Below are 11,950 nucleotides of genomic sequence, written 5' to 3'. Positions count from 1 at the left end.
CGGCACCGCGCTCCCGCCGCCTCTTCGCGCCCCGGCGGGCGCCCCGCGCCTCGGCCGCGGCCGCAGCCGGCGGGGGGGGCGGGGCCGGCGCGGCGAGGGGGCGGGGCCGCAGGGGGGAGGGGCCGGCGCGGCGAAGGGGCGGGGCCGCAGGGGGGCGAGGCCGGCGCGGCGAAGGGGCGGGGCCGCAGGGGGGAGGGGCCGGCGCGGCGAAGGGGCGGGGCCGCAGGGGGGCGAGGCCGGCGCAGCGAAGGAGCGGGGCCGCAGGGGGGCGGGGCCGGCGCGGCGAAGGGGCGGGGGCGGCGCGGCGGGAGCTGCGAGCCGCGACAAGATGGCGGAGGAGGAGTGAGTGACGCGGTGCATCCGCCGGCATCCGCGGGGCCGGGGCGGCGGGGGGTGCGGGGAGGGCGAGGCGGCGGCGGCGCGGGGTCTGACGGGTTTCTCGTGCGGGCAGGCCGAGGCGGAGGATCCCTCTGGTGCCGGAGAACCTGCTGAAGAAGCGGAAGGCCTACCAGGCGCTGAAGGCCACGCAGGCCAAGCAGGCGCTCCTCAGCAAGCGGAAGGTAGGGCGGCGGCGCTGAGCCCGGTTCAGCGGTGCCCGCGGCCGTGTCTCCTGTGTGCGGAAGCATTCTGTGTCCTGCTCTGTGTTTTCCCTCGTTTATTTTTGCTTCTGAGGAGAACCCGGGGACTCTGTTTATGTGTTGCAGCTGACTGCTTAAAGCTTTCAGTGTGGTTATAGCCCCCTCCGTTCTGCCTCGCTTGGTCCTGTGTTTTCAAAATTGTTTTCTTTTGGCTGCCCATGAAACTGAAAGAGCATAGTTGAAGTTCCGAATTGAATTTGACCTTTCAGATTTGAGCTTGTAAGATGCAGAAGTGAGGTAGAGGTGCTCACGTGGGGAAGGGTGATCATTTTTTACCATTCTGTCTTTAGCACCAGAAGGGGAAACAAATCCAGTTTAAACGGCTTGAGACTTTTGTTCGAGATTCATGGCGCAAACACCGAGATGAGGTCCGGCTGAGGCGCATGAAGCAGAGACCTGCACAGGTGGCTGTGCCCCAGGAGCATAAACTTGCCTTCGTTGTACGAATTGCAGAGTAAGAAACTTCTGTTACTTCTTATCTTTCATTATTGCTGCTATTTGTAATGGTAATGTTATTTCTAAATCAAGAAAGTGTGATCAATGTGGACATGCCTTCTTGTAAATTGTAACCAATTGTTAATTGTAAGGTAATTTGAGGCAGTTTTTTGCTGTACTAGAGAAAAAGGGTTACTGATGACATTTTTTTCTGAACCAGGATTAAGGGAGTGAGTCTGAAGGTGCGAAGGGTGATCGAGTTGCTTCGCCTGAGAAAAATATTCAGTGGGACGTTTGTTAAACTGACTCCGTTATCTCTAAAGATGCTACGGATTGTGGAACCTTATGTGGCATGGGGGTAAGTGCTGTTCTGATGCTTTAATAGGAAATAGTATGTAAATATCATAGTTCTGATTTTTGTCATGGTATCACAGTGTGGTCAAATCCATACCTAGCTTTTCCTGCGAAGCTCACAGCCTTGGTGACTTCAGATCTAAAACTTGTCCTTGTCCCTTTCTATCATTCTAAACATACCTTGGTCACTTTCCCACTCTTACAAAGAAGCAGAGTGGGACTTCCTGCTGCCTCCTTTCTGTTGGTTACAAAATCTGATTTCTTTTTCTTTCCTTATTTTTTTTATTACAGATATCCTAACCTGAAGTCTATACGAGAGCTTATTCTGAAACGAGGTCAAGCCAAGATTAACAAGAAAAGGGTCCCTCTGACAGATAATACATTGATAGAGGAACATTTAGGTGAGAGAAAGATGAGGAAAATAAAGTGGATCAAGGAAAGAGAGGAGTATTGAGAGTTTGCAATTCAACCTAAGAGGGAATGGAGGAAGAAAAATGTTACCAGATATGCATGTGGAGGACTGATGATTCTGGGGTGATGGGCTGAAAGATACCTTAATTAAGCATTGTATGTGTGTGTGTGTGGCTTTTTACAATTGTTTTTTTTTTTTACCTGCAGGAGACTGTGGTATTATTTGCCTGGAAGATCTTATTCATGAAATCTACTCAACTGGGAAATATTTCCAAAAAGTCACAGACTTTCTCTGGCCATTCCATTTGTCAGTGGCTCGCCATGCTGCACATAATAAAGTGGGTTTCCTCAAGGAAATGGGCAAGCCTGGCTGCAGAGGTGAAGGAATTAACCAGCTTATACGTCAGCTGAACTGATCAGGTGAGAAACACCTGTAGAGTAACTTCTAAATCATCTGGTTTCCAAAGACTGGCTCTGCTGGTATTGGAGATGAAGACTCCTTTGTTTTTGATTCTTCATTGTACAAAATAGACCCTCAAGGCAGAGGAAACTTAAGTGTTTGTAGGAAAATGAGAATGACTGTCAATGTGAAGATTGCCATCAGGCATTGGCAAATACTGTTGGACTTTGTAAAGGCCTAAGTTGGGAGAGGGTGCATTAAGCTGACTGTTAAACTTATTTTTTTTTGTCTCCTGTTCTGCAGGGTCTTTGTGAAAACTTTGAGATTTATGAGCTGTGCCTTGTCAGGTGTATTTTTCATAGCACAGAGCCAGATGTCCATGAAATATTACACTCTTCTCCTGACTATTACTGGTTTTATTTTTTTTTAAAAAAGAAGTGTTTTATACTGCTCTGTACTGAGGAAGAAGAAAAGGTGCATTTGGTGTAAGAGGTGACTTGAACTTTCTGGAGCAAGTTGACTTCTGCATCTCAGCAAAACTACTGTTCTGTACCAGCCACCTCCTGGCCTGAACTTTAACAAAAAGCAACCGGTTGTCGTTCCCTGTTTGAAACTTCTGTTACGGTTGATCGGCATTGTTAATGCTTTGATCCAGTTCTCCCTCAGAGAAGTACTTGAAACTGCACTTGCTGGTGAAGTGCACTTTTCAGGTATATGTAGGCATTGCAGTCACCTGTTTAAGACAGTGTTTTGCTGACAGGTAGAGGAAGACACTAGATTTATTCCTCAGTTATTGCAATAACTGGTGGGGAATAACGTAACATTTTTGGAAGTACCAGAATCATACTTTAAAAAAGTATATGTGACTTACAAAAGGATGTCTTTCAAATTGTGCTGTGTGAAGGTTGCTGGAGATCAATTTTTCCCCTGGTAGGAAAGCCTATTAATTCTATAATACAGTGTAGAGTGTATATGCTCCCTCTTTTTTTTTTTAAATAAACTTTTTAAAAAAGGAAGAGAAAAATAACAATGTTGCAACACTTCTGCTTTGTGTGGCTTACTTATTACCCCAGGTAATAAATGCAACTGTTTGGGTTCTAGAACTATGCTGTGTGCTGTCATAAATAGCTTATATTTTAAGTTAGTTCTTGAGCTTGGCTCTTTGCTGGTATGAAAGTCAGTAGTAAGAAATGTCTACTAGCTCTATCACTATGTATTTGTTTTCCTGGTATATGAAAGTGCTCTTCACAGCTCTCCTTATGAAAGGGTTTTCCTTTCACAACTGATCATGTAACTGTTGGGAAAGTCTTAGTACAGGCCTACATCTTAACTAAGATTTTTCAGACTGTTATCAGAGCTAGTACAGTGGAAGAAGTTAAATGAATTCTGTGAAAATGAAAAGCTGGAATAAGAATTCAAGAGTTCAGTTTTACCCATCCTATGATGGAAATAATTAGGAATTTAAAAAACATGAAGTCTTGTAGTACCTTCATATACAGGTAACATTGATTCCAATGATTATCTACACCATCAAAGAGTGACTAGGGGAGACTTGTGTTAACATTCAAGTGTTTATACAATATTGTATAGTCATCTTTTCCTTTTTTTATATGTTTGTTTCCTTATATAGAATACATAGACCATCTAAGTGATGAAGCAGCAAACTTTGAAATAAAGAACACTGTGCAAGTTTTCAAGCTTTATTCTATAAAAACACAAATACAGACATAGATAATTGACAGACACTGAAGAAATAGATATACACCAACCTTGAACAGCCCCAAAACTACATAGTCCAGAAAAGTCATTTATGCACAAGTTCTGTGCATTTGATTTTTTCTGATGAACAGCTGCTTTCAATGGTTCAGTACAAGTAACTTTATACATAAAATTTTCTGTTGATTAGGATTTCTTTTCGTGTTACCATAAAACAGACCTTCACTATGGAAAACTGGTGTGTAAGAGCAAGGTTTTTAAATGCCAATAGACTTCAAGAATGCTAATGAAACATAGTATATATTAATTTTAAGGTTCTGTAACTTGAAAATCTTAAGTCAGTTCCAGCAACTGATCCTACCTTTAGCTAGCATCTCTAGCTAATTCAGCATAGCCTAACATACTGTTAACTCAGTGCATACTGTTCAGTATGAAAGTGGTCTCTAATGATAGTTAAATCCTTTATATACCTCTTGAAAAGGGTGACAATTTAGACTAGCATGGCAGCCCAGTATCTGTAATCATGGACGAGTGCTTTGTCTTTCTGCATTATACTCTTGTGTGAACCACAATAAGAAGATTCTGTTCATTAGTTTCACATTGCAGCTACACCAGGCAGGATACAGATGACAAAAAGCACATCTTAAGGAAATGAATCCTTCTTGTAAGCTACCATACTATTCACTTTGTGGATTGTGGTGGTGAAGGAGCGAAGACGAACCTCTTCTGAATTGGCTATGAACTGTGGTCCTGACTCTTCCCACTTTTCTGGCACTGCCAAGTCTTTATCTGTGTAAATCAGCAAGTCAAAGGCACCTATAAACAGAAAGGAACAAGTTAACAGTAAAGCGTGCATAAAAATCAGCTTGTTTGAAGATGAAGTGCATCTTCTGAATATGAAAGTTTAGTAAAGTTTAAGAAATTAAAGTGATACTACTTATGTGAAAAGTAGTATGTTTGGAAAGTCCTTATTACATTCATGTTAATAGGTAGTTTTCTACTTAAAGATTTGATGAGATTTACTTTTTTCCTCTCCTTTTTTAATACACATATGTTAAAGCAGCTGAGTTCTACACAGTACTCGCTTCAGATCGATTCAGTGCTTTGTATTTATAAAAGTCTATTCACAGCTATAGTCATACAGAATTCAGAGTTCAGTTGCTGGTTTCATTAAGCTAGTTAAACCACTTTTAGTTCTGTCACTTTGACAAAGTTTAAGTATTTCAGGGCAGAAAGTACGACTAGCGCCTTCAAATGAAGTTTCTAAGCTCTTTAATGAGAGAGTATAGTACTCACCTTAGTGATTTTTACTGTTTGTTGTATAATAAGCAGTACAGAATAATTCTTTGGGATGAAATACTTGATCTGACATACCTTCTCAGTATTGTGCACAGTTGTAGGAGATGTGGTCTCAGTTTAACAAAATTTAATCCCATGTCAGAAATGCTAAAGTGACATTTCATGTTGTAGTAAGAAAACTAATCTTACAAGTCTTTTCTAAAGTGGAATTTTTTTTTCCTGCAAGAAGTGCTTGATTTCTCTAGGGAGGTTAGGAATACTCACATGCAGTTTCCAACAAAGGCAGAAAAGTTACTGTGGCAGTTATTTGTCTGATAACAGATCGAATTTCATCCTGAATAGCTTTCTGAGATTTTTCTCGGGGTGCACTAGAAAAGAAAGCAAGCTTTGTTAGAGAAAGAATCTGCTACTGCACTGACAGCTTTCTAATACAATTTTCTCTCAAGCTGCCATTGCTCCCATTTGCTGTATAGTTTTGTATAGCTGTGACATTCGTTCATTCAAGTCTTAGGTAAACAGGCTTAGAAAATAGATTTTTCACTTTTTTGTTCTGTGAAGCTTCACAGTACTTGCAAGGAAAGTCAGATGCTGAAACCTTCAATCTGGAGTAAATGACAAAGTATTTTAGCAGAACAACAGGAAAGCAGAACTAATTCTTTGAGTCCTGTACCTGATGACTATTTTTTGTTTTATTCAAGATTAAAAACCAAAATTTTTACCTGGTACTGTTCTTACTGCACGCAAGGATTATTTATGCTTCAGTACCACAACAGCTGGTTTACAGAGGAACAGAAGGAATAGCAGTAAGCTAGGTAGTAAGTTTGAAGAGACATCTCTACTCATATTGGGAAAAGCAACAGGGAACAGTGCAGATGCATGTAACAGCTACTAGGAGTACCAAAGAGTAGGCTGTGTTTCCTAAGCAGGTGCAGAGGAATGCTGGTGCTCACCTCTCATCCTTTGCAGCTTTGTCACATTCTATGTCAAACTGCCACCTCTCAAGAACCTCGTTGTTTTCAATACTGGAGATCACCACTACCAAGCGCTGCACAATGCACTTGTATAACCACTCTGCAAGAAGCCACAGCAGTGAGAAGGAAGACAGCGGTACAACTGGGAGGCTCAGCAGCCTCCTGTCCCGGTCGCCCGTGCCTTTCCCCTCCTCTCTCTTTCCCCCGCACCTTTCATCTGCTCCACCACGTTGTTGAGGTAGTTCTTCAGCTCGGGGTCGGTGGTGATGAGGAGGGTGAGGCCGTACTTCTGGACGCGGGTGAAGGTCTCGGGGGGGTAGATGCCCCGCTGGTAGAGGATGCTGTTGATCCCGTAGGCTGCAACACACCATGGCGGCGAGGTGAAGGGGGGGGGGGGGGCGGCACGCGCCCGGGCCAGCCCGCCCCGCCCCGCCCCGCCGCCATGGCGGCCCAACAGCCGGCGGGGAGCAGCCCCCCTTCTCCGCCCGCCCGTGGCTCCGCGGCCTCCCGCCACCCCTTACAGAAGAACTCGGCGACGATCTCGGCGCTGCCCCGCAGGGTGATCCCCTGCTGGTCCCGCCCGAGCTGCTTGGCCATCGCGGCGACGGGCCCAACCGCCGCCGACCTCCGCGCCGCCCGGTTTGAAATCAAGCCCCGCCCCCACGCCGCTCTCCGCGTCGTCAGCCCGCGCACGCGCGCTAGCCGGGCCGCGCCCCCCCCCCGCCGGTCCCGCCCCTCCGCGCCCGTGCGCCGGCCGTTGGGCAGCCGTTGGCGGGAGTGCGCATGCGTAAGTGCGGCGCGGCTGGCGAGTAGCCGTTACGGGGTGGGGGTTCGCGCCGCGCTGGGGCTTGGCGGTGTTGGAGGCTGTGAGCGGGGTCCAGGTGCGCCTGCCTCTGGGACGGCGGTGCGTGCGCCGCCTGCCTCGCCAGAGCACATCTCCTCGTGGGGAAGCGGGGTTGCTTTCCCGTGATCAGCTGAATAAAAACGGTTACTGGGTGCAGGTTCGGCAGCTACGGGGGGGGGGGGGGGGGGGGAGAAAAGACTTAAACGTGTCACTGGCTTTGAGTGCTTTTGTACGGGTGTCGAGCCGTCATCTGTGTCTGGACTGAGGGAGGCGCAGGTTGAGCTGAGGGAATGTGTCCTTCCGTGGAAATACTCTTGGAAGTTCGGGGTCCGAGGTTAGGTACATTTGTCTGTGTAAAAGCACTTTTGAACATAGAAATAATGATTCTTTGTTCTGCTGTTCTAACCGGTAATCCAAGCTCTAGTGGGAATGAAGGGAAGCAACTGTAAAAAAAGTATTTGCTTCTGAATGAGATTTAGTAGCAACACAGTAAGTCATGTAATAGCTATCTGAAATAGAGTATTCTGCAAGGACTGCCAAAAGGCAGACAGGAAGAACCTAGGTAAATAGGACAAAAAAGACAATTTCTCCTGAAAACACAGAAAAGCAGGACGTAAGCACTTAGAAAGGTTGGGGACCCACAAGTTCATCTCTGTGGACATATATCCATACTTCCCCCCATGTCCCTCTGCCCCCATCAGGCTGTCATGGTGTAGAGAAATTGCCAGCTGGTCAAAACACTTAAATCCTATTATTACAGGGACACCAAAGAAGAAGACACTGCAGTCTGTTGGTGACTATCACAGAGAGAAAACACTGGCACAGATTAACAGGAAGAGACCAAGTGAAACAGCAAGTAAATCTTAAGTTTTGGAATATTTAAATAGCATCATGAAGAGGGGAAGCCTTAGCTTACTGGGATGGTAGCTAGGTGGCCAGTAGTGAGTGAGTTGATACATCAATGGGCAAGGAAGCATTAAGTGAAAAATGAATGCATACATTGGGCACAGAAGAGCTGCAAATAGAATCTCTCTCTGGATTTTTTATTTTCCTGGAATGTCTGGAGAGAACAGACACTACTATCTGTGACATACCTGTATTAAATGCCCTTATTAACCTTGAAAGAAACTAATCAGAGCAGTCTTAAAATGACAAAAGTCAAAATATTTTAAACATAGATTAAAATCTTTATGATCATTACAGTGCAGAATGCCAACGGCTAAGAGATTGAATTGATAGTGAGATTGCTTATTTTGTCCTAGTAAAATTCTTCTCAAAAAACTAAATCAGCAGGGACTTTCTGTCACTACAAAATTTTCCACTAGGAAGTACCAGTTGCTTCAGGGTTCATGCTGCTGTGGTTAAAACAAATAGTATTGTCCTGAAACCATATGCTGAAGTTCTGACAAATCTGAATAATCTTGTTGTTATCCTAGAAAACTTTATACTGGATCATCATCACTAGTGATTGTGTTATGCATTAGTTTTCTGAATAAAATGTTTTCTGATTGAGTGTGGTGTACTTCAAATGCTGTGTTAGGAAAGCATTGTTAGTGTTGAAATGGGATTGCTGTTAATATCAGCTATTTTCTTTTAAACCTTAAATGCTATCATGCTTTTCTTCTTCTATCCCAAAATGATCTCAGAACCTTTCTTTTTACACTTGGTTTTCCATCTGTTTTGTTTTCTCTGAGAGTTCTGGAGGGCTGTCCATTTTTGTGATAAAAAGAGCTTGAAAATGCTGTTGCATGAGGCCAAGCAAGAATATTAAAACTTATGATCAAATTTACACATTTCTTCTTCAGCTGGTTTAAAACAGTTAAAACAAAATGGAAGAAGAAAAATGCCTGTAGAAGCAAAATTCAGCTAAGCATAGCTCTAGTAGATTTCTAAGAGTCTTCCAGAGCAATTAAATGAATTGGTTTATCATTTGTTTCACTGTGTTTGTTAGGTGGCTTGAAGATCTGTTGTTGATATGACTATTTGTTTAGCAACAGGAGACTTAAATTGCATCTTACTTACTTCTCTCAAGATTCATTTGAGAGGTAATGAGAGGCAGTAGTGATCCCCAGTACCTCTATTACAGCTCTAGGCTGCGTTCAGTGACCCTAATACATGGTATTTCACAGTGTTTTGCATCACTTCTTTATTCCTGATTCTGTACTACAGTTAACAGTGGCTTCTGTCCCCTGATGTGCTCTCCTGCCCCCCAAAGCCCCTTTGCATTGTGCAGTTTGCATTTTTCTCTCTCTGTAGGGGAATACATTCACCTTTTACAGTATGTGTCACTGTTTTTCTTTATATTTCTCATATATACTGAAATATAATCTAATGATTAGAACTGTGTATGTTTAATACTTCTGAATTTCTTTTGTAGTGCACAGGTCTTAACATTTCTCTTTGTTTTTTCTTTTTTTCTTTTTTTTTTAACGTGTATTATTTTTCAGTAGGCAATTCATTAGTTCTGAAAAGTTCAATCTTTTTAGTTCATGAAGTAGCTTCTTTCTTTTTCTTAATCCTTGTATTTCTTTTGTTAGAATGTTCTCCATCTTCACATCTTTTCTATCTCATGTTATCCAGATGTTCCTGTCCTCCCCGCCCCTGCCCCGCTCAGTAATTCACTTACAGGAAGGTTTAGTTATTTGACAGCGTGTGTTTGTTGTTTTTCCTTCACATTCTCTCATTATCTCATCTTTGTTTCCCCATTGCAAGTCTGAACCTTCACAACATTTGACTTCATTTTCTTCACTTTGTTTAGGTCAGTGTCACTCAGCTTTTCTGCCAGGTCAATCCAATATCCCCTAATAGAGGCATTTGGAGAGTGTGTGTGCTCATCTGTCATGTAATTAGATTTGCAGTCAGATTTGCGCCATAGCCCACCGGCCCCATCAGAGCACAGTGTTGTCTGATGGGGACATATGTACGTAAGTCCTTTTGTCATGCTACTGAACAGGCATGCTCCATGCAATGATGGTGCCTATAGGCTGTATTTAGGGGATGTCCGGCTACATGACAAATGGGTGGCTGCAGGGCACTAAAGGGGAACAGCAGGGAGACTGCTGTGGGTTAGTGAATGATTTGTGTGGCTGACAGCCTGCTTCCTGACCAACTCTGAGGGACTCTCAGGAACGAAGATGACAGGCTGAATTATACATTCTGGCACACCATGAGTTGGCTATCCTTGCTTTAATTATCTCACACGGAAACCTTAATTTTCATGAGGAATGTGAAATCCCTATTGTATTTAATTTAGTTCTCTTATGATTCTTCAGTCATTGCTCTGTTTCTCAATTACAGCTTCATGTTACGACAGATTTTTTTTGATTCTCATTCTGTGGAAGGAAACATCCCCAGTTTAGCTTGTTTTCTTTTGTTAACACTTAACAATTGCTTTCCTATGGCAATTGTCAATGAACCTGTGACCATCCAAATCGTTGGTACTACTTCACTTTTCTTTAAGGCAACTGAGGTCATACTGCCATAGTCATTCAGTAATAAAGCATTGAGTTATTGAGATGTGTGTTTTTTTTTTTTTTTTAATCTCAGGATAATAAGGACAAGCCCCTCCTCTCAGTGTAGTAAAACAGTCTGTAAAATGAAAGTTTTCTTTGTTACGAAAGTGTTCTTATCACATTAACAAGTTGTCTTGTTAAGTCTCAGTAAATCTAGATTTTCCTGAGCAGAGAAAGGAAGTTTTACCCTGGCTAACAGCTGTAGTGCTTCTCCTTTTCTAGCAGATCTCAATCACTTTAGAGTTATTTCTTCCTACACTTTGAGGAGATTCTCTGCTTATGAGCCCATAGAAATAGCTAACCCTTTTGCCTTCTTCCCTATTTTTCATGTGTCTCTTTGGTCTCCCTAGGGTTTTATAATGGTGCCCATTGCTGTAGTTGCCAGCTCTCAAAATTCATGGCAGGTGTCGAGCCCATTCTTGTTCTATAGGTTAGACTTTTGTTCCCTTCCTTCCTCGGCCCAGCTTGTGGTATTTGTTGATCATACGCCAAATGCTGTCTGTTCCCCTCAGTGAGCTGAGACAGTTCTCAGTGTACTAAGCTTCCATGGTTTCAGTGAAATTGCTGTTCAGTCCTCTGCTATAGGAGGGAGTGCTCGTTTGGGTGGTTCCCAGGAGGAGCTTTTCCTGGACACAGGGTAGGCTGCCAGCACAGCCAAGTAGCACCACTGTTCCCTTATGTAAGAGATATTTTCAAATCTTCTAAGTCTTCAAATCAGTTAGAGCATGCGTGAGATTTTTTTACTGCCTTTCATTGTGTCTTCACAGCTTTCATCCAGGATTTCTTTGGTGATTTATTATTATCGGGAACTAACTGTAAAATTAATGTAAAACACTGCACTTTTTGACAGGCATTTTATTACTAAGCTCATTTTGTTTCAATTTCACTTTATGTTATGTTTTTAACAGCTGTCTTTTCAGGATAAGTACAAGTACTTTTTATCAACTATCACAGTAACTTTTTAATATTTCTTTTCAAGTTGGCTAGTGCTATTTTTAAAATATAAACCATGAGATATTATTATAAGTAACTACACTGCATTTGTATAGCTGAACCGTATCTTCAAAAATAAGTATGATAATAGGAGTAATGAGGGAGTAAGAAGGAACCTTAATTAACTGAAGAGATTTGTTTATGTCAAACAGACTCTATTATCTTCCTTCCGTAATGTTTTTTCAGTATTGAAGGAGTGATGCAACTGGGAAAGATTGTATTGAATGTAAAATATTCATTAAAAAGAAATTGACTTTAAAATGAGTCAGTATGTGCTAATATGCTGCATCAGAACCTCAAATAGGGTGAATGGAGTTCTCAAGGGACTTCCTCATTTTGGTTTTGAACACTGTATAACTCATTTTAAAATTACTTTT

At 42.8% G+C, this 11,950-nt stretch overlaps 2 protein-coding genes across 3 annotated transcripts; one reads left to right on the top strand and one right to left on the bottom strand.

Moving 5' to 3' along the window:
- Positions 1-294: 294 nt before the first annotated feature.
- Positions 295-3,930, top strand: RPL7L1 (ribosomal protein L7 like 1). 2 transcript variants are annotated; one of them, XM_062574028.1, is made up of 7 exons: positions 295-342; positions 452-560; positions 929-1,092; positions 1,294-1,431; positions 1,719-1,828; positions 2,046-2,258; positions 2,542-3,930. In XM_062574028.1, the coding sequence occupies exons 1-6, from the start codon at positions 329-331 to the stop codon at positions 2,252-2,254; spliced, it is 744 nt and encodes a 247-aa protein (XP_062430012.1). In that variant the 5' UTR covers positions 295-328; the 3' UTR covers positions 2,255-2,258; positions 2,542-3,930. The 2 variants fall into 2 exon arrangements, with proteins under 2 accessions (XP_062430012.1, XP_062430011.1); XM_062574027.1 differs by having other exon boundaries at positions 2,046-3,930.
- Positions 3,925-6,828, bottom strand: MAD2L1 (mitotic arrest deficient 2 like 1). Its single transcript, XM_062574029.1, has 5 exons — positions 6,746-6,828; positions 6,435-6,581; positions 6,204-6,324; positions 5,518-5,621; positions 3,925-4,770 (listed from the first exon to the last, which is right to left on the bottom strand). The coding sequence occupies exons 1-5, from the start codon at positions 6,819-6,821 to the stop codon at positions 4,598-4,600; spliced, it is 621 nt and encodes a 206-aa protein (XP_062430013.1). The 5' UTR covers positions 6,822-6,828; the 3' UTR covers positions 3,925-4,597.
- Between the last annotated feature and the right edge of the window lie 5,122 nt (positions 6,829-11,950).

The sequence above is a fragment of the Rhea pennata genome, chromosome 4, assembly GCF_028389875.1.
Source record: "Rhea pennata isolate bPtePen1 chromosome 4, bPtePen1.pri, whole genome shotgun sequence".
In the NCBI taxonomy this organism is placed as follows: domain Eukaryota; kingdom Metazoa; phylum Chordata; class Aves; order Rheiformes; family Rheidae; genus Rhea; species Rhea pennata.
Note: the sequence above shows the minus strand (reverse complement) of the source record. Positions and strands in the feature narration are given on the sequence as shown.

What these genes read in the sequence shown, in the direction of transcription:
- RPL7L1 (XM_062574028.1), top strand. An exon ending in CGCTCCTCAGCAAGCGGAAG is followed by an intron (nt 561 to 928) that starts GTAGGGCGGCGG and finishes TTCTGTCTTTAG; the next exon opens with CACCAGAAGGGGAAACAAAT. An exon ending in GAACCTTATGTGGCATGGGG is followed by an intron (nt 1,432 to 1,718) that starts GTAAGTGCTGTT and finishes TTTTTATTACAG; the next exon opens with ATATCCTAACCTGAAGTCTA.
- MAD2L1 (XM_062574029.1), bottom strand. Translation starts at nt 6,821, where the DNA reads ATGGCCAAGCAGCTCGGGCGGGACCAGCAGGGGATCACCCTGCGGGGC. An exon ending in GATCGTCGCCGAGTTCTTCT is followed by an intron (nt 6,582 to 6,745) that starts GTAAGGGGTGGC and finishes GGTGTGTTGCAG; the next exon opens with CCTACGGGATCAACAGCATC. An exon ending in GCCTTTGTTGGAAACTGCAT is followed by an intron (nt 4,771 to 5,517) that starts GTGAGTATTCCT and finishes TTCTGTTTATAG; the next exon opens with GTGCCTTTGACTTGCTGATT.